Genomic DNA, 27,368 nt, shown 5'->3' with positions numbered 1-27,368 from the left:
TGGACACAATGCCCAGCAGCATGGTGTGCCCGGTGCCTTCCAGTTGACCACTCCGTTGGAATTTATGTATATTGGCTTTGATCTACGTGGCCAGCCAGTCCACGCACTTGGCAGCCATCAGTCAACTGAAAGACTCCCACGGACTTAATCTTGCCGCACACAAAGCAAAACGGGCACGTTGAACTCATTGTCGCCATGGAATTCTTAATATCAAAGCTTGTTGTGCAAAAAATATATAAATTTGTGAACAATTCTTATAAATGCTTGAACTTTGGCACGCAGTGTGGCCAAGTTGGGAAAATCGAAAGATCCCTGAAAATATACTAGAGGGAGGGCATATCGATAAACACAGCCAGAGGTTGAGCCCAATTTTTATCTGGCAGCGCTGGTTTTCTGGGATTTGAGATTTTGTATGGAAAAGCCCAACGGTAACACTGGGAGAAGGAAAACAAAACAGAAATTGAAAAAAAAAACAAAAATGCACTCGCTTAATCCCTAAGAGAGCAGCGTGCTGCGCCGTTGGCGGAGAATGACAATTCCAATGATGGGCGGTGACCCAGGCCTTGAGCAGCCGGCGCAGCCTGCAGCTCGCTGGCAAAGTGGGCGGGATGTCGCGGCGAATGGAGCAGCGGAAAGTAGACATCCGCCGGCAGCCTGTATGTCTCCCATTAGATTTTCCCCACCAAGAAAGCACCATGCCGCCTTACCAATCAACTGAATGATTCACACGACTTAATCTTACCGCACACAAAGCAAAACGGGCGCGTTGGACTCATTGTCGCCATGGAATTGTTAATATAGAAGCTTGCGCATAACTTTGTGTACATTTCTTATAAATGCTTGCCCTAGAGCTGGGAAACTATCGATGGTACTATCGAGGTATCGACTTTTTCCTTTTTTTGAGCCACCATCGATAGTTTTTTATCACTATCGATAGTACGGGACTATTTTTATATCTCTGCTTTGTTGCTGAAATTTAGTAAGAAAAATGCAAACAAATATATATATATATGTATATATATATTTTTTTTTTTATAATAAAAATGTATTCTAAATTAACTTAAATTGGAGTTGGTGGTGAAAAATATTAACTGAATCTCAAAAGAAAGGGTGCGTCTACGCCACGTCTTCAGAGTCTAAGCGTATGTTTAGCAATGGTAATACAATTTTATTTGTGCAAAGTTGCTTGGATAGAATATTTATGTTAATTACTTAGTCAAAACATATTGAATAGTATTATAATTCTATTTGAAATTGCTATAACTTTAATTTGCAAAAAGAATCGTAAAAAAACGATACTATCGATAGTATCGAATTTTCGTTTTCAAAACATCGAAAATATCGAATGGTGTCACTATCGATAGTTTCCCAGCTCTAGCTTGCCCTTTGGCACGCAGTGTGGCCAAGTTGGGTAAATCGAAAATTCACTGAAAATACACCAGAGAGAGTGCATATCGATACACACAGCCAGAGGTTGAGCCCAATTTTTATCTGGCAACGCTGGTTTTCTGGGATTTGAGATTTTTTAGGGAAAAGCCATGTCGAACAACTTGCCATTTTCTCCAACACAAAACTTTTCTCTTAAGCCAAGTTTTGCACCTATTTCCTAGCGACACATACAGTGCCGGCCAAAGAGCTAGGGACAATAATCTATTGTCTATTGCCATTTTCTCCAACACAAAACTTTTCTCTTAAGCCAAGTTTTGCACCTATTTCCTAGCGACACATACAGTGCCGGCCAAAGAGCTAGGGACAATAATCTATTGTCTACAAATTTAATTCTTTAAAATAACTTAACTAAAAACACCCCCACCGAAAGTCTCACTTAAATTGGTGCCTACAGATCCTTTGATTATGTATTTTTAGCACGCCACGATATATAAATATATTTTCATTGTTTTGTTCGATAACAATACTCGAAAAACACTTGCAGATAAGAGAATTTTTGAACCGCATTTTCGGTGTTATTTTTAGTAAATACTTTTAACATTTAATTTTGTAATTGTTGTTGTTGAAAACGGCTGCCTGCAATGTAGAATCAACTATTAACGGGCTTTTAACGGCTTTTCAAAAGTTTGAGACACGAGAAAAGTTGAAGAGAAAATCATAAGAAAATCGGCGACAGGCGGGAAATATGTAAATAAATTATGTATTTTTGTGCGTGTGTGTGATGAAATACTTTCGTATGTGTGCTGCTGCTGCTGCTGTCATGGAACACCTGTTCGGCGGATCGTAAACGTAAAATCATAATAAGGATACGGTAAACGGATACAAATGTATATATAGTTGTATATATAGAGCAGATGCGGTGCCAAAAAACGACTCAAAAAGCGAACATCGAGACAGATTCGAGGATGCAAAAAAGAAGGAGAACAGAGAGATGACTCGTTGGCCTGAGGATGCAGCGATGGGGAGAGCGTGGTGGAGGCAGGAAGCGGGGGACTCCCCCTGTTTAGGCGACGGCATCGGTATCACACTCCTCCTCGACGGTGATGTACATACCCTCCTCCTCGTAGGCCGAGTCGTGCTTGGCCAGGATTCGCAGCAGAGGACGCAGGCGCAGCCACCACTGCTTCTTGGGGATGCGCTGACTGGAAAAAAACAAAGAAAAACCAATAAAATATATATTTTTCATGGTATATGTCGCCACCACTCACTCAAAGTTAGTCTCCGCAATGAGATCCACCAGCGGCGAGAAGCGATACTGCCTGGACACAATGCCCAGCAGCGTGGCCGTGTCCGGAGCTTTGCAGTTGACCACTCCGTTGGCATCTATGTTGGCCTTGATCTGGGTGGCCAACCAGTCCACGCACTTGGCAGCCATCTTGGTGCCCATGTTACGATCGAAGGGTGTGGGGGAGCCCCCCTGTTGCATATGGCCCAGGATGTTCATGCGGCAGGTGAACAAACCCTTTCCCTCCTCCGAGTACAGGCGGTAAATGAAGTCCGTGCTGTAATTCTCGCTGGCCTTCTCATTGCGCAGAATCAAGCCGCGGGAGACGCCCTCGGCCATCTTGGAGGCCATGTGGTAGACATCCTGCTGGAGATCCTTAATGGAAAACTTCTCCTCGTAGATGTAGGCAGCATCTGCGCCACCGGCCAAGCCAGCCAAGGTGGCCAAATAACCACAATAGCCGCCCATGGTTTCAATCACAAACACGCGACGCTTGGTGCCCTGAGCCGACTGACGAATACGATCGCAAATCTCCGTGATCTCATTCAGACCCGTATCGCAGCCCAGCGAGAATTCGGTGCCGGGAACATTGTTCGAAATCGTCGAGGGGATGACCACAATGGGAATGCAGAACTGCGGATAGTTATCCCGCTGATCGGCAATCTGGCCGGCGGCATGGTAACTCTCAAAGCCACCAATGATCAGAAGACCCTGGATCTTAAACTCCTTGAGACGAGCGGCAATCTCCTTGAACTTGCCCTCGGGCAGGGTGCGCTTGGTTCCCAAGTAGGCGCCACCCTGGCCCACCCATCCAGAGACATCCGACCTGAAAGAAACCATTAATTTAATAAAGATTCTTCATTATTTTATGTCCTGGAGACTCACCATCCCAGCTCACGCACATTGCCCGCAATGAGGCCCTCAACACCATCATTGATTCCATAGACCACATCGCCCCTGTAGATGGCATTGCGGACAAAGCTGCGCACGGCAGCATTCATGCCGCAGGCTGGAGCTCCAATATGCATCACCGCTAGGCGGTAACCTTCGATGCCCTTGCCATCGGCATCGAAGCACTCCTTGGGCGGCTTCAAGCGTGTCAACATCTTGTATGTCTCCAGATTGCGCTCGAAGGAGCGACCACGCAACTTGACAGCATCCGCCCAACGTTTCTCCTTCATGGCCTTGGCCACCGCCTGAGTGCGCTCCACACACTCCATTAGGGGAACACGCACCGCCTGATTGCCATCCAGAGAAATGACCACCGGCACCGAATCCGGGGTGGCTTCCATGAGAGCCAGAGTGGCCTCGGCGCCCATGCGACAGGCCTGTAATTATTATTTAATTAATTATTAAATTCCGGATTGCTCAGCCAGGGTTTTCCCAAAGTTCACCAAATCTCCGACATTTCACTCACCAAAATACGATCAAAAGCACTGGGATTTCCACCGCGCTGCACATGACCCAAGACCGTGATACGGGCATCGTGCTTGAGGCGCTCATCGATCACCTTCTTCACATCCTCGGCGGTAATGGGATGTCCCTCACGATCCATGGCTCCCTCGGCCACGATAACAATATTCAGGCGCTGGCCAGCCGAACGCTCCTGTTTTGGGATTTCAATAAATTATAATTATTAATAATATATTTTATTTGTAATATATTATTGGTGAGGATGATCAAAAACTACAACAATAGCACAAACAACTGATGAAAATGGAGAACGTATTTTTTTTAGGATGTATTTTATATGATGTGTGCTTTGCCCGTCGATTTCGATTGGTAAAGAATGTTGGACAAACTCAGACGCAGTAAGCTAATGAGGATAGTACGTTTCATAACTAGCTGTATATACTATGATATATAAGTCGATAAGCGGTAAATCGAATTTTTGTTTTATAAATTGGACCAAAATAAAAAAAATAAATAAATTAAATAATTAATTAATTTAAATTTAATTTAAACGAATTTTCAGATATTGATCTATAGTTACAACAAATAAATAACAAACTGCCCAAGTTCTTAAATTTTTAAAAGTATTCAAAGCTATGAAACGCACTGTTTATGAATAAATAACTTTCCGTAAGTAAAACACTCGCACAATCCATTAAAAATCAATGATAAATACATGTAGATGGAGTTTTTACAGATCGATTAAACGAGGATGAGTGTGTTAGGGGAGTTGGGAAAGTTAATAAAGGAGCTCGGTGACATTATGAGGAGCACACACAAAGAAAGGAAAACAAAGAGACCCAAAGACCCAGAAACAAATAAATCAAATAGCTGTTGAAGCTGTTTTTATCGCCATGGAAATATTTGAAAAAAACATCAAAAACAGGCCGAAAAAATAAAGCAAATTTGGAAATTTCAACTTTTTGACCAAGATTAAAAAAGGAGAGTGAGAGAGAGAAAGTAAATTGGGTGTAACTAGCTCGCTCTAGGCCTGACCTGCTGCAGCTTGAGACAAATCTCGTCCTGCCATGTGACCGAAACCGGCTCCTCGGGTATGAACATAAAATCAGCCTCTGTGGCTATGGCTGCCGATATGGCTAAGTAACTAAAAAACAAAAGATTAAATACAAACGGAAATAATAAAAGATGTGTTTTAAATGTTTCGGGTAGGGAAAAATAGGGAGTATTTGGGGTAAAACTTAAGATTAGTTACAATATGATTTGGGGATGCTGGGACAGATAGACATTAACTGTGCAGTTCTCATTCCATATCTCGGGCGGTATTCGTATTCGGACAGAGAGAAAGACATTCGTGTGTGCAGGTAAAAGCGGAAAATAGGAAAAAGCTTTTCTGTATGGCGTGTGTATGGCACCCTAGGGGTGTTCTTTGTAGTTGTTTTTTAAAGAAATAGTACTCAGAAGTACGAATACGCACTACGTATGCTTTTATCTAAAAAAAAAAATAAGGCACAACAGCTGAACTGAGTTGGGTTTGAAGTCTTATTTCACTGGGAATTAATATTCGTGTTTAAATTAAAATTAATTAAAGTGTTAAGACTTTAAAAGACAAATATATAATTTGTTTAGAAAATTTTCATTATTTCAATTTTAATAGGAAGTATTTTTAAAATAGCTTTGGATTTAATAACATTTATTGTGCTAAGAAGTATGCTATAAAAAAGATAACATTGAAATTTCTTCTTTTTTTCATATTTTTAGAGAGATTTTTAATTGATTTTAAAACTATTTCCCTTCTAAATATTTTTTAAAGCTAATTTCATTAAAATGTTTTCTAAATTTTATTAAAATTATATATAAAATTATTTTTATAAACAAAGGAGCTAGCAATTTTTTCCTTTAGCAAGATCAGAGCTCTGAAATGTTCAATCTTTATCAATAAAACGTAAATTTATTTAAACTCTGAAGAATATTACCCCTACGACTTCAAAACCTTTCACCTCAGTGCAACAAGACAATGTTTATAAGATCAGCATCTTGCCTGGGCCAGCTGAGAGCAGAGCCTGTCTGGCCAGTCGACCTTGGGCGGCATTTCGGGAATGAATATGAAATCCGCCTCGCACGCCAGTCCGCCCACAAGAGCTAAATAGCTGCAATAATAATACATTACAAGATATATTAGTCAAAAGGGGGAAAGGGGAGACAACTGAAGGGGATTCTCGGTTACAAGGGGGCGGGACACTAAAGATCGATCGTTCGACAAAAAATATACAATGTGCGCGACATTCAACAGAGATTTCCATTATCTTTTGGGGGCTTGCCTGTTCCAACTTGAGGACAAGTCGATCGGGCCAATCTTGCGGCGGCGGATACTCGGGCAGAAAGACGTAGTCTGCCTCGGAGATAATGCCAGCCACCACTGGCAGATAGCTAGGGATATATGTATTCATATTCAGGTGCAGGTACATTAGCTGAGATCCGCACTTAATCACTTGGACACTTATGCTATTATATCCTGTAAGACTCGTCAACTTACCCGCAATGACGACCCATGACCTCCATGATGAACGTGCGCTGATGTGAGTAGGCCGTGCTGGAAATGGCATCGATGGCCTCAATGATGCGGTGCAGGGCCGTGTCCGTGCCGATGGTCATGTCCGTGCCACAGAAATCGTTGTCAATGGAGCCTACCTGTATGGCATATAAGCATAAATTACCCAGCTCAAGGTTAATATCTTAAAGGACTCCCTACCAATCCCACAATGTGCAAGACATTGAACTTCTCCTGCTGCTCGGTGGTAATGGTCTTGTTCTTCACGAGCTCCTCCAGCAAGCTAGACCACTCCTGACGGAACAGATTGGCGCCAGTGAGGGAGCCATCACCTCCAATCACCACCAGATTGGTAATTCCCCTCTGGATCAGATTGTTGGCAGCCTTGAGACGTCCCTGACGCTCACGGAAGTCCTGGCAGCGAGCGGAGCCAATGATGGTGCCACCGCGATGAATGATGGATGAGACCGAGGCCCAGTTGGCCTCCTGGATACAGTCGCCGCCATCCACCATGCCCTGGTAGCCCTCGCGGATGAAGTACACCTGAGGGGAGGAGGATATTTAATAGGAATTTAGTGGGGATTTTTTATATAAATAAATTTATAAATACATTTTTGGGATTATAGTGTTATCTCAGAGTTTAAATAATTTTCAAGTTCTCGAAAACTTTTTTTAAAAAGATAATAAGTATGAAAATATAAATATAAAGTTAAATAAATAGCAAAATTTAAATAATTTGTAATAAACTTTTATATTGTGTAATTTAGTAAAAATTTTATTTATTAAGAAGAGTTTTCAGCCAGAATTAAACATAAAATTATCCGAAAATGTAATTAAAATGATATAAGGTATTGTAAAAAATGTAAATAGTTCAGTTATTATTTATGTTTTTGTTAGGAATCCAATTATAACTAACAATAAACTAAAAACCATATGCAGTTAATTAAAAACTCATCTTAAAACCACTCTTAGGCAAAACTAGACTACATCTTGAGTTTCAAAGGTTTTGCAGTTTTCTCAAATATTGTGTAAGACTTTAAAAGTGTTTATCTGTATGACATCATCAAAATTTTATTGACAAACCATTTCTGGTGAAAAATAATTTAAATAATTTGCACACTCCTATACCCCTGACTTTTCAATTAACAGAGTGAAAACTACACTCCTGCCCACAATTATACGACACCCCGAAAACTTTAGTTTCGACCCTCGTAGGAAAGTCGGGAAGCATATTACAACAAAATCAAGTATGCAGAATTAAAGCTTATTGAATTCTGCTTAAAATATGATTTTTTAATCTCTGATTGGACCTCCCGTTTTTAAATAGCGTTAAAAAAAAGCAGAAAAGCCCGATTTTAGCCATGCCTGAAACTGTATCATAGCTATACGACATGTTTCAATTATAACGGCTAGAGGTAATTAATTGGTTTCAAATATTTTTTTTTATGTTTCTGGTAATAATTTAATGAATTGGAAATAAAATGCCAAGTGAATGTTTGTTATCCGACGAAAAAAAGGGAAAAATAAGGGCATACAACGATGCTGGCTTTAATGTAAGCGAAATATCACAGAAAATTGATCAAACACGTTGTTTTATCCCATTTTTTTTTTAAATTCGGATGAATATGGAGTGAAGCAAAGCTCTGGAAGGATCCCAAGTTGCCCGACCGCCATGAACGTCGCATAATACTTAGATTTAGCTATTCGATTGCTTGGAGCGCCACACTTGCCGCTAGTTGCAGTAAGCCTGTGTCACGAATGACTGTCTGGCGGACACTGAAATCATCGTAGTACATAGTCAGAGTAGTCTTAAAGACGGCTCCGTTCTTAAAAATGAGCTACAAAACAGAATAACTTAAATTTTTAGGAAAAAATCTTGGAGACACTGGGGGTCAGTATGACATTTTAACTTATTTTTGATTATACCGTTTTTTTTCAATATTTTTTAGCTAGATAATTTTTTCTGATGAAAAAAATGTTTATCTTGACGGCCCAGATCGGGTTTGACACTATTGGACAGATTTACATGAGGTTACACTTATTTTTTCAAAACGCTGTTTCGGGGGAGCCTTTCATGCGTCTTAAGCGCTTGATCTGTGCTTCCCAGATCCAAGATGAATAGTGGAGAATACAAAAAAGTATTTCATGATCGTCTTCTAACATTTTTGGAACAACATATGGAAAAATATTATGTTTTTATGCAGCATTCACCAAGTTAGAGAGACCCAGCGCTTCATAAATAATCACAATATAAGAGTTTTGGGTTGGCCACCGTGCTCCCCTGGCTTGAATTTAATTTAAAACATTTGGTTTACTTAAGTCAGGCGAGCTTAGGCCAATAACAAGAAATTTTAGAGTGTCAAGACCCTAAAAAGTGATATTTTGGGTCAAAAGTTTCCATTATACCAATATTTACCTAAAAAGTTTGTTAATTCAATGCCTAAGAGACTTTTTGAGGTTGCCAAGGCTTAAAGTGGCTCTATTAATCATTAAACAATTTTTTATATACCATTATAATTATAAAATATTAAGTAAATCGAAAAAATTGACATGTGTCGTATAGCTATGATACAGTTTCAGGCATGGCAAAAATCGGGCTTTTCTTAGTTTTTTAACGCTACTTAAAAACGGGAGGTCCAATCAAAGATAAAAAAATTATATTTTAAGCAGAATTCAATAAGCTTTAATTCTGCATACTTGATTTTGTTGTAATATGCTTCCCGACTTTTCTACGAGGGTCGAAACTAAAGTTTTCGGGGTGTCGTATAATTGTGGGCAGGAGTGTATAACAAATAAGTTTAAAAATTTCACATAATAAAAGAATAAATAAAAGCATGAAAAGTGCGGCACAATTTTTACAAAATTAGCAAAGTTAATTTAAAATCTAACAAGCTAGTACAATTTTAATGGATTTATAATGTAATATATAAATATTTTTAATCAGAAAATTTTGTCTTTGGCAAAACTAATAAAATATTTATATGCATAATACACAAATTGCCTTTGTCGCACGTCATTATTTTCACTTTCATTGACCCTCAATAAATTGAATTCAAAGAAATAGAGTTTAATCAATTTCAATCAAGAACAATTGCTTAAATATTTGCATTTTTGAGGGCGAAAAGAAGTCTAACAGTTGAACTTAAACAAGATGTAAAAATTAATATAAGATAAAAAGAAAATAGATAAAGGGAAGGCGTACTGATAAAAAGTCGACTATTGGATGCAGTTGAAGTTATAATTAGTATTTATTAAAAGTTATTTTAGTTTTAACGAAGATTGAGAGCTGTAAGCAAAAATCGATTTTAAATCGTTAAATTTTTGTTTTTCCATTACTAATAAACGAAGATGGTTTTTTATTTAATGTAAGCTTTAAAATATAGTCATAGATTGCATAAAAAAAAACGGACAAACAATAGAACCAAATAAATAATCATATTTATATCATATTTACTTTTACTGATAAAATTATTTTTAAATTTATTTTAAAGCTCATCCTTGCTTTCAAACAAATAATACACTTAAAGAGGGTGTAAATAAAATAAACCCAAAAAGAAATTAAGAGCGACAACAACTAAAAACGAAACAAATTAGCCAAAAAGTCTGAGACGAAATCGCATGTGAGTGGCCCGAAATAAACCCAATGTCAATGTGCGCATATACACATATATTTTCTTGATTCGTTGTCGCCAGGAATTTCTTTTTCTTTTCATTTATTTCGGCACCGATTAGAGAGGGGAGATTATCTAACTGGCTTAACACCTATTATTCCCCTCCGACCGGCTGATAAGCCAGTTACTATGGACCTACATCATATAATACGTAAATTTCGGCGAGTAGATGGAAAGGGGTTAATGGGAGATGCTGTCTGCCCCACTGTTAGGGGGTGGAAAGTACTTGACAGAGGTCAACACTTGCCCCACTCGCCCCACACACTGACTTACCTTACATCCCAGGTAAATGGCCATTCGGACACAGGCGCGCACCGCTGCATTCATGCCCTGGGAATCCCCGCCGCTGGTGAAGACGGCCAGGCCCTTATCCTTCTGTGAGCCGCGGGCCAGGAAGCGTTGATTAATCTCCGAATTCATGGTTCTACTTGTTCTATGCACTCTCTCTTTTCGCTATCTGTATCTCGGTTATTAACGGTATATAACGTAACGCACACACACGCACAGCACACACTATCGGTTTTGGGGATAAGGGCTTTGGTTTCCCTGGTTTTCCAAACTATTTCCTCGAGAACCGAGAACTACAGCTGGAGCTGGGCAAATGTTATATCCAAAGTGGCTATAAATACTACTGTTCCTTTCCGCTCTGTTCCGTGGCTTTTCAGTTACTAGCGATATATATTCACGAGTATTCACAAGTTTCGCTTTTGCTTTTGACGTAACCTTGAAACGACCTTTTGGCCAGACGCATACACAACACAGACACACGCACACAGGAACGCGCGGGCGCTATGGCTGTAAGAGTGCGTACTGATGCAATGTCAGCGTTGCGTGGTTAAAATCCTTAGAGCCCGAATTCTCCACAAATTTTACAAGTCTATTAGGTGGGTGTATTGTGTGGGTGAGTTATCAGTTATAAAACACTTTTCGCGAGTCGGAACGAGCGGAAAAAGGCGTTTAAGCAATTGGCTCTCAGTTTGTTTACGTTCGACCCACTTACGAGTTGTGTGTCAGCGGAGTCAGCTGTCGATCAGCTGGTCGGATATGGGCGAGTAAAAGCTCGAAAGCCCGGCAACTCGGCGTAGCTATTTTTTTTATCGATGGGAGCTTTTTTTATCGATGGTTTTCATATACAACGTACAAGGAAACCATCGTGGATATCGGATATCTGTCGATTAATTATTATTAAAATAATAATAATAATAATCCCCTTAGCTGTGTAAATATGTGGTGTATGGAAACTTATTTATCAACTCAATTAGGCCCCGAAAGAGGGGATCGATAAAACAGGTACATTTTTAATTATTAAAAAATTTTAAAGTCAAATTTTCATAATAAAATTAATCACTTTTCTTTAAAAAAAATCCCTTAATCCAAAATCGAGATACAAAAGCTAGACAAGTGCTAGAAATTAATAAAAAAAAAACATAACTTACGTAGGGCAAAATAGGATGCACAAAATCAACAACATCCTGCAATGTTTTCAAACATTTTCTTAGCTCTTCAGGAGTTTCACCACATTTTCTCCTGTTAACACCCTTGATTTTTTCCAGATGCCTTTTATCTTGATAGAAATACTCCTTGCTCAAATCCTTACTTGGTTTGTGTTTAAACAAAATGGACTTGGATTTGTCATCATCAGAGATATTTTTGCAGTCTCCACTGTGAATCCTTCTCAATGGAAGTTGCTCATGGTTTTTGGTGTTTTGGAGAACGGCTTTTTGTTTTCTGAAGATTAAATTAATTTAGGAAAATTTTATTAAAGATACAATACTAAATATTGTTACTTCAATCGCCCTAAAAAAGCCTTTTTTTATTATTTCATTTTAAAAATTGTAGGGCGAAATTTTCTATGAAAAATGTACTTGCAAACCAAGTACAATTAAAAACGTTATACATTTGAGAATAAAATAGGAAAAATAACCCTAAAAATTTGCATTTATGGTGGATAAATATATATCATTTTAACCTCTTTTTTATGAATAAATAAATAAAAATTTTACCTATAAAAAAGACCATGTCCAAGGTGAGTTCGTATGCATGGATGATCAGTCCTGATATGGGTAAACTAGGAAGCAAATATATATACACAAATACATTAATAGGTTAATTACAGATTTACCATTGGGCTTAAAGGAACTCGGTGGCTAGGAAGTCCCGGTAAGAAGTTATGGTATGGCGATTTTCCATGATATTGGTGCACATTTTGTACCAACCGTCCATTTACTTCTAAGAGGCTTCTATAGAGTTCAATAAGATACCTGAATTTGTCTATATAATTCAATCAAGGCTACTTACCGGGTTAGAAATTTAGTTAATACTCGAAATTTGATTGACTGCATGCCAACTGTAAATTTTGGCCCTAAACATAGTACATTTTTGATGTTGTTTTGCCAATTTTCCTATATTTCTGACATTCGAATATCTTTTATTGACTTTTAAATCAAGGAAAACCCGCTGAAAAAATATACTTCGTTTTTTTTTTTTATTATTTATTTAATTTTTGTTTTGTTTTTTTGTTGGTAATTAAGAAACTGTAATTTCAATAAACTTAAATATTCCACTCATACATCAATCTTTGCCTCTGTTATATATGCATACAATTTACGCCTACACCCGGATTTCATTTTTCATCTGTTTTTTTGTCATTTACTCTGTTTTTGGTTTTTCTTTTTGTATGAATGTGTATTGCAGTTCCACAATATTATTATTATTATTAGTTTTATATATTTCTGGGATTTCGACTTTATTAGCGTTGCGGCAAAAAAGTGTTTCATTTATTTAAATATATATATATTTTTTTGTTTTTTGGTTTTATATTCCTCACATTCATAATATAGCGATAAATTCAATTGCGAAAATATACATTTACTTTTATCATACATACATATGTATGTTATGTTTACCGTTTTCTGTTGGACAATAATATATATTTTATCTTGTTTTTCAAATACACATGCAAAGTTGTTGTCTTGTATGTATAAATTAAAAATTTGAATTGTTTTTAGTTCACAATATTTATGTATTTTGATTCAATCTTGTTTTTTGTTTTTAGTATTTCCATAGCTGATTTTTGCTGCAGGTTGCAAAGTGTCGTTATAATTTCGAAGAAAAATCCGCTTCAAGCCGGGGAAGTCAATACAAAAAATGCGTAAAATGTGAGAAAACTATTTGCCAGACGTTTAGGAACAAGTGTGGCGTTAAATTAGAAAATATGAATGTATTTTTTATAAATTTGAAAAAATGTGCAGACACTTTGCGCACAATAAAACTCGTGCCATTAGCCATGTTGCACAGATCGGAAATGAATAAAATTAAGTTACTTCCCCGCGGGCTCTTTCTTCGCTTTACAAAAAATCTCCTTTTCGACAGACAGTTTTTTCGGATATATAAATATGCGTGTATATATGTATGTATTATAATGAGTTATGCTTTTCACAATTGTTTATACCAAGAGAAAACAACAAAGAAATTTGCAATTGTAGATTTTAACCCTTTTTTTTTGTTTTATGTAAGACATGTATAAAAAATAGCAATGAACAATTATTATATTTATTTTTTTTCTTGGTTTCTGTATTCATCCGTTCTCTCCACGATCGATCTCCTCGTAACAGATAATATGGTTCCTGCTGCTGTGATTTATGCCTTTTTGGATTTTTTGAACCAATTTCCGCAAATGCAACCCTGTGTCACTGTTTGTGTGAGTGTGTGCGGGTGGGGCTGGGGGACGAACGAAAATCGAATTCAAATTCAAAATAATAAAGAATAGGAAACTAGGTTTTTTTGGTTTTATTTGTTTAGAAAAAGAATTACAAATAATACATAAGTTTTTGTTTTATTTTTTGTTTGTTTTTCTCATTTGGTTCGCTTGGTTGTTGTTGCTGGTCTTGCTTTCATTCTTTCTGTTCTTGCCATACGAAAAATTCAATTAAATTAATCAATTTGGACTCTTTGCAAAAAACGTATAATAAGCCGAATTATCTCAATTCATTTCTTCTTGTGTATACAGTTAGGAATATTATTTATTTTTGTAAGGAGGAAATCCACAACGAGGCATCGCAATGGCGAGCGAGAAAACAGAGGCTCTAGAGAGTTTCGGGGGAAGAAAAACACACATACAATTACGACGAATTATCTGCTAGATTAATTTGATTCAAAAAACCGGAAAAAATCCCATCGCCAAAACTCCAAGATACTCTGTAACCGCTCGATCCATCATCATTCCGCTGCGATACTGTATTTTTTTCTCTGTATTTCTTAAGCAGTTTGCTGCAGCAGTTTTGCGTCTACATTTTCAGAATCGGATCCGCTGGCACACTCGCCTCTCCTCCAAAGGAGAAGAGGAGCCGTTCCTTCGGCTACAAAAAAAAACTATCCGGAACATCCGAATCCGGAGAATCGTGAGGAAGAGAGAGAGAGTGGCCAACCGAACGGCCTCAAATGAACAGAAGCATAGAATCCTGCTGCTCATCGTCCTCGCTAATTCGTATTCAAATGTATCTTAAATGTCTGTCTGCGCTGCGCTGCTCCGCTTAGCTCTCTTCTCTCGCCTGGATTATCGTTTCACTTCAAATTGTTTTGCTTGCCTGCTGGTTTTGCGTTTGTTTTCTTTCTTGTTTTGTTTTGTTTTTATAATATTTGTTTCTCTTTGTTGGTTTCTGGTTTTGTTTGTTTTTGTATTACTGAATAATATTTGCATAGTCAAAAAGGAAACATTTTTTGCTTAGTTGTTTGGTTAGTTGTCACCGCCCTCCTGTGGCTCATCGCCGTCGCCTTGGGTGTCGGAGGTCCAGAGGGTCAGGTTGTCCCTCAACAGTTGCATGATGAGTGTCGAGTCCTTGTAGGAGTCCTCGTTGAGTGTGTCCAGCTCGGCTATCGCATCATCGAATGCCTACAGATCGGTTTGGAAGTAATCAACGATTATTAAATCGCATTCCCTTGAGGTTTTTGGGTGAAAATTAAAGGAAATGTTTTGTGGCAAGGCGGAATAATGCAAAACAAAAGCATTTTCAAACTTGGCATTAGGATTCGTCATTCGTACATTAATTCTGTATATTTGTTGGCTTCACTAAAAATAATTTGAAATAATTTTAAGCAAAAAAAATAGTGTGTTGTGTGTAAATCAAAATAAAAATGTTTAAAATATTGAAAGAGTCCCACAGAAATTTAAAAGAGGATTTAAAATCATTTAAAGGCTTTCAAAAAGTTTAAAATTCAATTAACAAATTTTATAGCATACTTTTAGACACAATTTTTAAGTAAAATCAAATCCCTAACAATTTCGGTGGTTTCTTTTTTTACCATAGCTACTAAGTAAATACAAAAAATAAAAGTGTTTCACCAGCAAAGGCCGCAAAGGTAAGTTTGTTTCACAGGCAAACTTTATTTGTTTTAATTTCTCATGCAGGGTGGGTACAAGGAGGCGTTTCAGAAAGTTAAGAATCTGCTAAAAGTTGCAAGTTTCCATCAAAAATGGAGAGTTGTAACTTGCTCGGTTTGTTTTAATAACCATTAATCAACAGAGAAATGTGATAGGTAGGGAGCTAAAGCTTTTAAAACTCTTGAAATTTCGTTTTAGTTTTGGTTTTTAGTAAACGCTCTGGAAATCTTACCGTTTTAGTCACAAAACAACATTTGAATTAGTAGCATTTTTTTAAGGGAATTAAAGAGCGGGTTAAGTTATTAAGTATACATCGCAGAAGTGTGAAGTATAAGTTTGAACTGAACCTGTTTAGCTAAGTGACAAGCCCTCGCTGGTGAATTGATTATTTCGTAATAGAAGACGGAAAAGTTGAGTGCTAGACCTAATCTGATTGGATGTGTTGGCTGCATTTTGGTTTTAGCAATATCAAACGCCTCCTGATAGGCTTTTTTCGAGTCCTCAACGACGGCTTTACACACGTTTTACACACGTTTTTTGAAAGTAAAGAAACAAATACCAAAAAATAAGGTTAGAAAAAAACTAAATAACAATCAAAACGATTTTTTGTAATAGTAAATAAATCAATGGAGAATGAGTGTGTCTCGCCGCTTTGCCATTTAAACATTTCAATTAATCTCAGTTTTGTTTCGCTGTGGTATTAACCTGTTTAGCCAATTGGCAAGCTTTGTCTGGCGAGTTCAAAATCTCATAGTAGAAAACAGAGAAGTTAAGGGCCAGACCCAAACGGATGGGATGTGTTGGCTGCATTTTACCCTTGCTAATGTCAAATGCATCCTGGTAAGCGGTTTGCGAGTCATCGACAACGGCTGTTGTGGTTGCAAAATTGGTTTATAGATCGTTGGTTATTATATATCGGGTGTGTTTTTGTTTATATGATTTGCAAGTTGAGTGACTGATACTTACTGTTGCGTGCATCTCCTGTGGCAACCTCGGCTAAATACCTGTAATAATCTCCCTTCATCTTCAGGTAGAACACCTTGCTCTCGGGATTGCTGGCTTTTGGAATAAGGTATTTGTCCAGAAGTCCCTGTACACATAAGCAAACGCGAGTGCTCCAATTAATTTCCATTCAATTAACCAAGAATTAACCGAGTAAGCCCACCTGGTTAAGGTAAAGCTCTCTCTTTTCTCTCCCCCAACACATTTCCATTTCAAAAACCCATCAAAGGCTCAAGCTGAGTTTAATCTAATATAAGAACACCAATCAGAGGGTGATTGGGGGGGAATATATCCAGTCAGTTGCCAAGTTCAACCCTGGGCCGTGGTCTATTTTCTCTGATGGCAATAAATTCCATATACTGTCTCCTTGTATGTGGGGGGGGGGGGGGGGGGAAATGGATGGGAAATGCTCCTCTCGTATTCATTTTAAAAATAGATTTATTGATTGTAACAAATTTTATATTTCTCACTAGAGCAGGACGGCACAAGAGCAGAGAAAGTGGGGCCAAGCAAGGTTTTCACACCCTGAGTTGAGGGTGACTTTCATTTATATATACATATTAAAAGACTGACAGGTTCCCAGACTAAACCGTCACCCAGACAAGGTGTGTGTATCAAAAAATAATTAGATGGACCAATTACAACCCCATAAATCCGTCAGAGTCAGAGTCAGAGTATGTAGAGACTTGCGCAGACACTTACCAAAACTTCGTAGCAGATTTCCCGCAGCTCCTTCTCCACACGCTCTCTGTACTCACGGGCGAGCTGCTGTTTTCTAGCGGATGCTTCGGTTTTCTGCTCAATGGAGGAGATGACACGCCACGATGACCTGGTTTATGGGCGACACAACAGAAGAAGCGGGGGATATGAAGCTTAGTCTAATCAGAGGAGAAGGAGAACTCACCTGCGGGCACCGACCACATTTTTGTAGGCAACTGAAAGCAGATTTCTTTCCTCATTTGAAAGCTCAACGCCGGTCTCTGTGACGGATTTCATGGCCTGGGCCATGTCATCGTAGCTGCAATGACAAATAAAACAAATTCCATTAGTCATTAAAATTGCAAAGAAAATAATATAAATCATAGAGAACATAGAGATAAGTTATATCTTGAGGTTGGAAATGCATTTGCAAGACTTTAATCTTTAAAAAAAAATTGCATACATTCATAAATAATAATAATCTGGTAATCTCTCTTCAAGGAATATTATTTTAATATTTTATTTTAATGTGTAATTAAAAAATACATAAATGAATGTATACTAATTTGTTATTTATTTAAATTATTTTATCGAAATTATTAACTTACCGCTCTGATTGCTCGGCCAGTTTAGCCTTCTGGACCAGTTCTTCCTTATCGACTGTCGACATTTTGTGTTTTTTTTTTTTTTTTCGGTTACTTCACAAAACTAATAAAATACGCCACACACAGTTCGATAATGCCGCTCAAAAGTTGATTTCAAATGGCTTTTTTCTGCAAATAAATTAGAACGTATAACTAAGCATTAGTTTATATATTTTTTTATGGTGGTGAGGCTTAACCCTAAACCGTTATCTATCGGCTTATAGTTCTAAGTAAACGTCATTAGAGAAACACCTGACTTAACAACAGTCTACAAAGACTTTTGTGGCGGATTACCTAGTGCTGTTATTTAGCTTAAATTCCACGACAAAAGCGGATATTGCACAACACAGTTGCAGGCAATGTTAAGGCACTGCGTATTGCTGTTACTCAATTTGCTAAAGGAGTGGGAAATATCACATTTTTCAAGGTATATTAGGCACCTCCAGATTCTACCAATTTATATTATAAATACTTTTCTATAAATTTATTTGAAAATTGGTACAAGGCAACTTTGAGCTTTAATAAAATGATATCTTCGTTGATCTTATTAATAAATGTTTGTAAATAATAATAATAATCCCATTTATAGGGTTTATCAATAATTAAACTTCTATAAATTGATCTTAAATTCGGGATGTGTAAGGGTAAACTAAAATTATTTTCAAGTTTACACAATGGTTAAAACGTTTTTAAATAACTTTAATCTGATTTATAGTTTTAAAAATTGTTAAATTACTATAAATTGATCTGAAATTCAAGACATGGAAACGTTGACTTATAAAATAGCATATCAAACTATTTTTACAAGTTTTTCTTAATACATTTTAGTAGAACTTTACATCAAAACAAAATAAGTTATGATACCTAACTGGGAAGTACTGGTAAGTAAAATTAAAATTATGACTTATGCATTCTCTGCTTATTAGAATTTTGTAATCTTGCAATTCCAAATAACAACCTTCTGATAAAACCCAACTCCAGACAATACTGATATACCCAGCTTGCACTTGCAGACAATACTGATATACCCAGCTTGCACTTGCTATAAATATGCCTGGGTATGACTTGTCGTACAAATTTAATTTGTTGTCATGCTTCCGCCACTGGACGAAAGTGTTGAATTTAAAGCTCCGATGAGTCACGAGTCCGCAGCAGCAGCAGCAGGTCTTTATTGACTAATCGCTGACGGAATTTAAATTTAAAAGGAAAAAAAACCCCAGGCACACACCAGTGGACATGGCCGCGTGCGGCATTCAAACTAACTAAGTAAGCTATGCAACAATTTAAAGCCAAGTTTATGGCTTATCGGAACGGCGACGAACGTAGAGAGTATCTAGCAGATAGATCCAAGAAATACATGTTGTTCGACAAACTGTGTTAAAAATAAATCATGAATAAGAGAGCGGCAAAATAGAGAGATAAAGACAGAGAGGGAGAAATGGAGCAAAAGTCAGATGTCTGAGGAGAGTGTGTGTGCCAAAGATAGATATATATATTTATGTACGTGTCCGTCTGTTTGTATTTTCCCCGTACAGTGACGCACTCAATTATTTTGCCCACTCGGTGAACTTCTATCGATTAAACGTGCAGTAATTATTACCAGCAAAAATAACAAAAAAACCCAGCAAGAAACACGAAAATACGCGACAGTCGCTAAATTATCCCCGCCTCCCACGTAATCCAATTAGAGTCTCTTTGGGTGATAGGATCTATCCAAACTTCCAAACGTAGGATCAATTTCCTGCTTCCTTTTTTTTTCTTCTCTGTTTTTAGAGGAAAGTGAAGGAAAATCGATTAATTTCCGCCCGACCTGGAACGGGCTTGAAAGGGAAATTTCGCAAGGGAGGGGGGAATGAAAATGGAAAAGCGACGGGCGTGTGTGTGTGTGGAAATGCATGTGGGCGCTTCTGCTGCTGCTGTTGGTATTTTTAGACAACTTGCGGAGGCCTCTGGACAAGAAACATTTTGTTTGCCAGCCCACTGTCCCGCCCTGCCCGCAGAAACCACGAAATGCCAGTGCACCGGGCGATGATTGAAATGGAAAAATCTGTTGCCGCCGTCGCCCCATATCGCGTCATGAAACAAGCAACCACCGCGTACCATCCACCCAAAACCCACCGCCACAAATACCGCGTTCAATTGGATTTACAGTCTAGCTTGGCTAACTGGAACTATGGTTCAAACGGAAGGCTAAGAATTGGGACATTATATTTGTCTAAAAGGTAGAACAATTTTTTTTTTTCAAACTGGTGTTATGATTTCGGATAATTCTGAAGCTCCCACACAACAACTATAACTCAAAACTATCATAAAATTTTTTTAAATCAATATATTCTATATTGTAGATGTTACAAAAATTATATTATGTCTAAAAATGCACGGAACTCTTTATAAATATATTTTGTGTTGTACTATTTATGAAGATGTTGCCATATTGGCAATATTTTCAACATTGTTTACTTCAAAAACAAATAAAAATGTATATATCAAGACTTCAATATTTGCAACTGCGAGATACCAGTTTAAGACTCAAAAAGTAACTCAATTAATAGTTTAAAAAGTATTTGAATACTTAGTTAATATTATTAACTTCAAATGCGGAATCTTGTCAAACCTACAGTTGCTCCTGTATAGTCTTAGGTTAATTTGAGGATTAAACTTAACCGAATATTAAGAATTTAAGCCTTACATATCGATTAAAAATGTATTTGTTAATCAAATTTAAAGAAAGATACTTTCAAATATTTAAATATTAGGTCTGCCACGATAAATCGAAATTTAAAGCAGGAATTTTAAGTTTAATTTTTATAAATGATAGAAAAACAAAAATAAAGATTTTGAAAGCTATATAAAAGCTTTTTTTCTTGATAGATTTAATACTATCAAATCCCCAAGAAAAAAAAAGCTATAAGGTTTTAAGCCTGTTTAGGCAATTTCGAGATACAAAAAAAGATTGATGGTTGTTTTCGTACTACGATCGACCGCCAAATTAAAAAGGCATTGACCCTTTGTCCAAACAAAGGCGGCATGGTGTGGGGCGTGGCAAAGGGGTGGATCGCAAGGGAGGTGGGCGCGGCACAATGCCAACGCGTTTTTAGGTCAATTGACATGTTTTTTTTTTTATTTTGTGGGGAATACCAAAACATTCAGCCAGGCGTAACGTAAATTAACAAAACACTCCCCAAAATGGGCAACAAATGTTTGTAGTTTTTTCTAATTTGTCACAAAAACTTGTTCCATCCACGCAGAAAGCCCAAACAATATTGCTCATCTGCTTGAGTTGATAAATTAATGGAAAAAGGGCACCACTACAGGTGGGCACAGGCTGTGATACATTTTAGAGAGCTGCTGCTGCTGCGACGGCCGCAGCTAGTAAGTAGTGTTAAATCTAGAAAACCCATGGGCAAAATTTTACGATGACGGAACTTTAAACTTTATCGCTGCGCAAGTGTGTGAGAGTGTCAAGAGTGTGTGCCGGGCCAACCAACGGTGAATTGGCCACAGCATGCGCAGTAGCTAAAAAAAAAGCCGATGATGTAGAAATTCCTCTACATTTGCAGACCCACCACACCACCTTCTCTACTTGGGGCAACAAAAAGTTACTAACTTTTATTAGTCGAGAGAGAGTGTGTGTATGTGCGTGCGTGTGTATGGGTGCGTATTGCGTTCTGGGTGGTGATGGTGGGGCAACAGCAGCAGCAAATCGTGTTTCCAAGTGCGGCGCTACAGAATTATAAAAATAATCGGGGAGCAAGGAGGTGGAAGAGAGCGCGGAGGAAAGCCGCTCTCCCACAAATACACTGGCATAAAAACGCCGCTGGCTGAGAGACGACGAAATGTATCTACCAGAGCGGCCGCCAAGTGTGGTAGGTTTCTGGGGAGAAACACACCTAACCGCGTGTCCAAGTAGATATATAATACATATATTATATTCCGCTGCGTACTGTGTAGATATTCAGGCATATAGAGCTGGCTATATATACGTATATATAGAAGTCGACTGCCGCCTACAACTTAACCGATGATGAGCTGATGAAGATGACGGGAAATACGAAGCTACAAGCGAATCTCACCGCATCACCTACACACATGCACCAATACTCGGTCAAATCGGGAATGTTCTTTTATTTCTTCTTTCCTTCTGTCCATTTCTTCCTCTTTTTTTTTTTTTGCACAAATTCACACTTTTGACTTTTTGCGTAGAACTTTTTTCGGGGTTTTGGGATCGATTTTTCCTGTGAGCCGAGTATAGATGCATGGAATGGTGCGACTTTACACGTGTTTTCCCTTTGATTTTTAGCAATATTCCCGTTTTGTAATTCCAACACTCACAGGCGCACACCACACTCAGATACATAGATACAATCTGGCCAGCAGCAAAATTCTGTTACTTACATTCTCGAGTAACTGAAACTGAAACGACAACGAACGAACACTACCAACGAACGAATGAGAATGACGGAAAGGTTGATACAGTGTTGCAACCCTTGGTCACTCTGAACTTCAAAGTAAAATGTCAAAACAAAGTTTTACATGCTTGGGGTCGAATTCTCGTGTCGAATGTAGAGTGTTCGAGAGCGAACAACATAGACTTCGGCAGGCTTCGGCAGCACTTCGGCTCCGTTGCAACCGAACCGAGAGAGAATGTGTTCGACGAACGAACGAATGAGAATGACGAACGGATACACTCGCCGCCGCTGCCGCTGTATCTGTATTTTTGCCTCGCGCACGCACACAGATGCGCCGCCGCAAGGAGAGCGAGAGAGAGCGAGCGACTTTTTCAGGGTTGCCAACCTGCCGGCGGCAGTAAAGTTGCCAGGTGTGCTGTGAGTGCAGGTAAAATTTAAAAACGCAAACTTTTATTTCCGAGCCACCACCACAAAATAAACTCATTAGCAACCCTCTGGCTGGACCGTAAGCAAAAGTTAAAGCTTTCATTGTTTCCCGTTTCTGCGCATTTACCCTTCAAATTGTCGTTAAGTAATATTCGTCAAGTTGCCAAGTTAGTTTTTCCAACCTGTTGAAACTTACGAGCGCTTATCTCGGCACCCAGATTACGCTTTTATCTAGACTTTATGATACTCCGCAAGGAGGAAACTAATCGCGAGATGTATGCCATTGATAAGGGGCGGCGGTAAATTGCCTTAATTCTAATTTGGATTTCATTGAATTCGGGCGCGCACACATATAAAAAGCGAGATATCAGCGCCACTTATGCTTTCTAGCAGAGGTGGGCGCATGCAGGAATTGGAGTAATGCAGCTATATTTAATATTCAATTCAATATTCTAGATTTTTTGTTTATCATAATTTTTTCAATAGAAATAATAATTATTCTAGAGAATACGATTTTTGAATCGGTATTTATCAATATAAAAGTTACATTTCAACAAAGTTCAAAATTAAGAAAACGGGCAGAAAATTCTGAGATCAACAAGTTAACTGAAAGTGATTATTTAAGCCAGAGTTTTTTATAGGTAACTCGCGAAAATAATATTTAAAAATCTATTGTATTTACTAATACAAATTAAGTTTGCACATTTCGTATCACTGGAGTAAAAGAATTTATTGTCGTGACTCGTGCTTGTGGCGTGCGTGAAGCTTTTCTCACGCGCACATCTCTACTTTTTACTACGCTCAGACGGAGAAAAATTACGTCATCGGCGTCCTATTTGCCATTGGTAATGAAAAACGACTTTTCCGTTTGCAGTTACATTTTCGCAATGCGAAATTCGCACGCAACACATATTGAAAGCCTCAGGGCGGCGGCCATCCAATTAGCGGCCCTCGAAATCAATAAATGTGTGTGTGGGCGCAGTTATTTGTTGCAAAATTTCGGGTTTCGCCGACAATATGGCGGCGCAAGGTGAAATTACTCACTGCGCCTGGAACTTTTGGGTCGGAATTCGAAGATCGATTTGCTCCAGCAGCACTCAACACTCTTATTTTAATTATTTCACTAAAAACGGAGCAACAAACTTAATAATTAGTTAATTCACCTTCTTACGGACCGTGTGACCCTCGACAACTAAAGAGTTTTTTCCTTACTACATTTGTTCTCTTCTGGCCGAGTGGTTTTTTATTTTTTGCGGTGGCTGGTCATACTTGTCCCAGAAAGCACGCAGGAAAACGTAATCTTGTGGTGGGGAACTTAGCTTAACGAAAACGTATTACTTGGAAAATTTGAACTTATTTATTGGTTTTAACAAACTATATTAGGGGTTTCTGTTGTTCCTAAGATTTTTGAATATTCGTGCTTAATTCACGCTATTTTCTTTTAATAAAAGCCTAATTAATTATTATTTCTTTAATAAAAAACGTAACGTTATCGATATCTTCTTGCACCATCTCTAGCAAACCGCACGTGTTGACTTGTTGTGTGGGAATTCTTTTCTTGGTTTATAACTTAAAAACTCGTTGATTTAAGCACATTTAGCCATGCCGCGCTCCAAACGTGATAAGAAAGGTAAGAGTTTATATATTCTCTTAAGGTTTTACCCTACTAAACACTTGTATTCGTTTACTTTTAGTTTCCCTGACCAAAACTGACCGCAAGGGTCTGGCATGGAAACAGCGAATTGTGGACGACATTCGCTTTTGTGTGGAAAAATACCCAAATATATTCGTGTTCCAGGTACAGAATATGAGGAACAGTTTGCTGAAGGATCTGCGACAGGAGTGGAAGCAGAACTCCAGGTTTATCTTTGGCAAAAATCGAGTGATGCAAATCGGTTTGGGACGCACCAAGAGCGAGGAAGTGGAGCCGGATTTGCACAAGGTAAGGAGCTCTTTCAAGGGTTTAAAGCTATTTCTTATACTTGCTTATGTGTCCAGCTCTCCAAGCGCCTCACCGGCCAGGTGGGTCTTCTCTTCACGGACAAGTCCAAGGAGGAGGTTCTGGAGTGGGCCGAAAACTATTGGGCCGTGGAGTACGCACGCAGTGGCTTTGTGGCCACGGAGACTGTCACCCTGCCAGCTGGACCCCTGGAGGAGTTTGCCCATTCCATGGAGCCGCATCTGCGTTCCTTGGGTCTTCCCACCAAGCTGGAGAAGGGCATTGTGACCATCTACAGTGATTACACCGTCTGCGAGGAGGGCAAAGTGCTGACACCCGAACAGGCGAGAATCCTCAAGCTGTTGGGCAAGCCCATGGCCAAGTTCAGGCTCACAATGAAGTGTTCGTGGACCAAGAGCGAGGGCTTCCACCTGCACGTCGAGGATGATGTCAACGATGAGGAACAGGCCGATAGCGCCATGGAAGAAGAAGCCAACGAGGCCATGGATGACAACGATGAGGACGAAGAGGAGGATGATGAATAAATTAGTTTTAGGTCTAGAAATAATTTTGTATGTATATATTAAATAATGCAAATATATATATACAACGTATATTTTTTTAACATATATAAACTATATATTACCTTACGTTTCACTCAGATAATACTCGATTAATCATAGCTTAGACTAGGTAACTAAGTAGGCAAAACACTTGAGAAGCATTCCGGATATATTGCAACTAATAACCAAAAGAAGAAGCCGTTGTACGATGTCAAGGAAGAAGGCACGTTCCTATCAAGTTCCGTCGTCGGAGAGGATGTACAGCACCAGTGGCTGATCGTTTTCGTTATCCTCCTCCTCCAGTAAATCGCTGCCGTTGAGGGAGAGTTCCGGCGAGCCTCCAGAGGTCTCCAGCTCCAAGGCACTTGTGGTGGCCGCACTAAGGAAGAGCTCCAGTGGCATGGACTGCTCTAAAAGTTGACGATTCGTTGGATTATCATTGTCCAGTGCCGCCTCCCCATCTTCCTCCTCCTCATCTTCCTCGCCGCCGTCGTCATCGTCGTCCAATTCCTCACCAGCTGACAACTCCAACGGCTCCGCGGCGGCTATGTCCAAATGTTATTTGTCCGTCAGCAGAGCGCCCGTGGGATTCGAGGGCACTGTGCATCCGGCGGCAATGTGCTCCATCACCTGCTGCTTCAGCTGCGCCACATGATCCTTGAGGTTCTTCACAATACCAGCCAGATCGATGTTCTCGCCCTTGAGGATCTTGACTCGATCTTCCAGCTTCGAGATGCGCTCCAGCTTGCGCTTGCGGCACTTTGAGGCTGCCACACGGTTCCGCTGCCTCTTCCGTTCCAGCTTAATCTTCTCCTGGGTCTCCATGTCGATGGGACTGACGGTGGGTGAGCCAACCGGATTTTGTGGCTCGTCCTTGATGATGAACGAACCGTTGCCCTCGTTGGCATAGGTGAATGTACCGCCACTAATACCGTTGTTCACGGCAGTAGCTGTGGAGCCCACGGCAGCAACGGCGGCGGCGGCAGCAGCAGCCGCAGCAGCAGCTTGGCTTCCGGCGGGAAAGGCCTGCGAGTTGGTGTGCAAATTCTGAAGCGCCTCCTCGAAGCCCTTGCCGAAGGCCTCCTGCTCCACGGTGACGGGACCCACTTTGGTGGGAAAGACCTTGCCCGGCTGCGGAGTCTGTATGAGGTTGTTGGCCAGTATGATCTCCAGATCGGGTGTATTCAAGGTCTTGGCCTGCAGATCCGGAGAGTTGATGACCAGCGGAGCTATAATCCGCTTATTCTTGGCGCCCTTGCTGTTCAGGTCAAGGAAGCCGGGACGTTTGTTGGGCGTGGAGGTGCTTAGGCCGGGCGTTTGGAAATCCAGCGACATGGGGGCGGCGACAACACCTTCTTCACCGACGGGCTCCGTTTTAGGTATGATCTGGACGGTGTTTGAAACCGAACTGCTATTGGCAGCAGCAGCAGCGGATACGGGGGTTTTCATGCTTTTGCGCCCAAGTAATGACGTCAGTCTGTGATTTCCAGCGAAAAACGAGAGGAAAGGCAAACAACACACTCTGATAAACTCGTTTTAGGTCCGATGAGTCATGCGAATTATCTCGCCATACACACATATATACATACACACATACAAATACTCACCAGAGGCAGAGGGGTGGTGTTATTCTCGGTACGTGACCCGTAAAATACGACGGAAGTTGGCGGTACTTGTTTATGCAATAACTGCGACTCAAATTCTCTCTGATTACTCTTGTTTTATTACACACTGGCCGGTTTATATTTGGAAGTTTGTTGGTTTATTTATAAAAATAAGATTACGCCAGATTTGTGTTTTGTTGCTGGCAAGTGTGACCATATAGTACGAGACGGAGAAAACTTTATGTGTGTCAAATTAGTGACGGTGAGTTAGCGTCGAAATGGAACGGTGGAAAAATGGAACACTAAAGTATTTTTTATTTTTAGTTTATTTTGTTAATAAAGTTTATAACATAAACCACTTTACCTTAACTATTGATTTTTACTGTGTTTCTGGTA

The 27,368-nt window shown here is 39.2% G+C and overlaps 4 protein-coding genes across 12 annotated transcripts; 1 reads left to right on the top strand and 3 right to left on the bottom strand.

The window, feature by feature from the left end:
* Window positions 1-1,825: 1,825 nt before the first annotated feature.
* On the bottom strand, window positions 1,826-12,740 carry Pfk (ATP-dependent 6-phosphofructokinase). 6 transcript variants are annotated; one of them, XM_017164561.3, is made up of 12 exons: window positions 12,605-12,740; window positions 12,429-12,543; window positions 12,310-12,374; window positions 11,743-12,034; window positions 10,580-10,681; window positions 6,837-7,178; window positions 6,621-6,775; window positions 6,126-6,234; window positions 4,092-4,280; window positions 3,560-4,002; window positions 2,658-3,500; window positions 1,826-2,591 (listed from the first exon to the last, which is right to left on the bottom strand). In XM_017164561.3, the coding sequence occupies exons 1-12, from the start codon at window positions 12,646-12,648 to the stop codon at window positions 2,453-2,455; spliced, it is 2,838 nt and encodes a 945-aa protein (XP_017020050.1). In that variant the 5' UTR covers window positions 12,649-12,740; the 3' UTR covers window positions 1,826-2,452. The 6 variants fall into 6 exon arrangements, with proteins under 6 accessions (XP_017020050.1, XP_017020047.1, XP_070140418.1 ...); XM_017164558.3 differs by having other exon boundaries at window positions 12,429-12,546; window positions 12,605-12,738; XM_070284317.1 differs by lacking the exon at window positions 6,126-6,234 and adding an exon at window positions 5,123-5,231 and having other exon boundaries at window positions 12,429-12,546; window positions 12,605-12,738.
* On the bottom strand, window positions 12,310-24,091 carry 14-3-3zeta (tyrosine 3-monooxygenase/tryptophan 5-monooxygenase activation protein zeta). Of its 4 annotated transcripts, none has more exons than XM_017164572.3 (8): window positions 24,030-24,091; window positions 17,996-18,160; window positions 17,593-17,706; window positions 17,391-17,517; window positions 16,653-16,776; window positions 16,392-16,555; window positions 12,605-15,197; window positions 12,310-12,374 (listed from the first exon to the last, which is right to left on the bottom strand). In XM_017164572.3, exons 2-7 carry the CDS (start codon window positions 18,055-18,057, stop codon window positions 15,042-15,044), a joined length of 747 nt encoding a protein of 248 aa, XP_017020061.1. In that variant the 5' UTR covers window positions 18,058-18,160; window positions 24,030-24,091; the 3' UTR covers window positions 12,310-12,374; window positions 12,605-15,041. The 4 variants fall into 4 exon arrangements, with proteins under 4 accessions (XP_017020061.1, XP_017020063.1, XP_017020064.1 ...); XM_017164574.3 differs by having other exon boundaries at window positions 23,911-24,036; XM_017164575.3 differs by lacking the exons at window positions 16,392-16,555; window positions 24,030-24,091 and adding exons at window positions 16,034-16,197; window positions 22,427-22,579.
* Window positions 24,092-24,351: 260 nt separating this feature from the next.
* Window positions 24,352-25,445, top strand: RpLP0-like (ribosomal protein LP0-like). Its single transcript, XM_017164570.3, has 3 exons — window positions 24,352-24,496; window positions 24,561-24,808; window positions 24,865-25,445. The coding sequence occupies exons 1-3, from the start codon at window positions 24,469-24,471 to the stop codon at window positions 25,348-25,350; spliced, it is 762 nt and encodes a 253-aa protein (XP_017020059.1). The 5' UTR covers window positions 24,352-24,468; the 3' UTR covers window positions 25,351-25,445.
* Window positions 25,365-27,202, bottom strand: Jra (Jun-related antigen). Its single transcript, XM_017164569.2, is given in 2 exon segments — window positions 25,365-26,845; window positions 26,976-27,202. A coding segment is annotated over 1 exon segment (1,215 nt). The 5' UTR covers window positions 26,818-26,845; window positions 26,976-27,202; the 3' UTR covers window positions 25,365-25,602.
* Between the last annotated feature and the right edge of the window lie 166 nt (window positions 27,203-27,368).

This window comes from Drosophila kikkawai, chromosome 2R, assembly GCF_030179895.1.
Source record: "Drosophila kikkawai strain 14028-0561.14 chromosome 2R, DkikHiC1v2, whole genome shotgun sequence".
Taxonomy (NCBI): domain Eukaryota; kingdom Metazoa; phylum Arthropoda; class Insecta; order Diptera; family Drosophilidae; genus Drosophila; species Drosophila kikkawai.
This window is presented reverse-complemented; position numbering and strand designations above follow the sequence as displayed.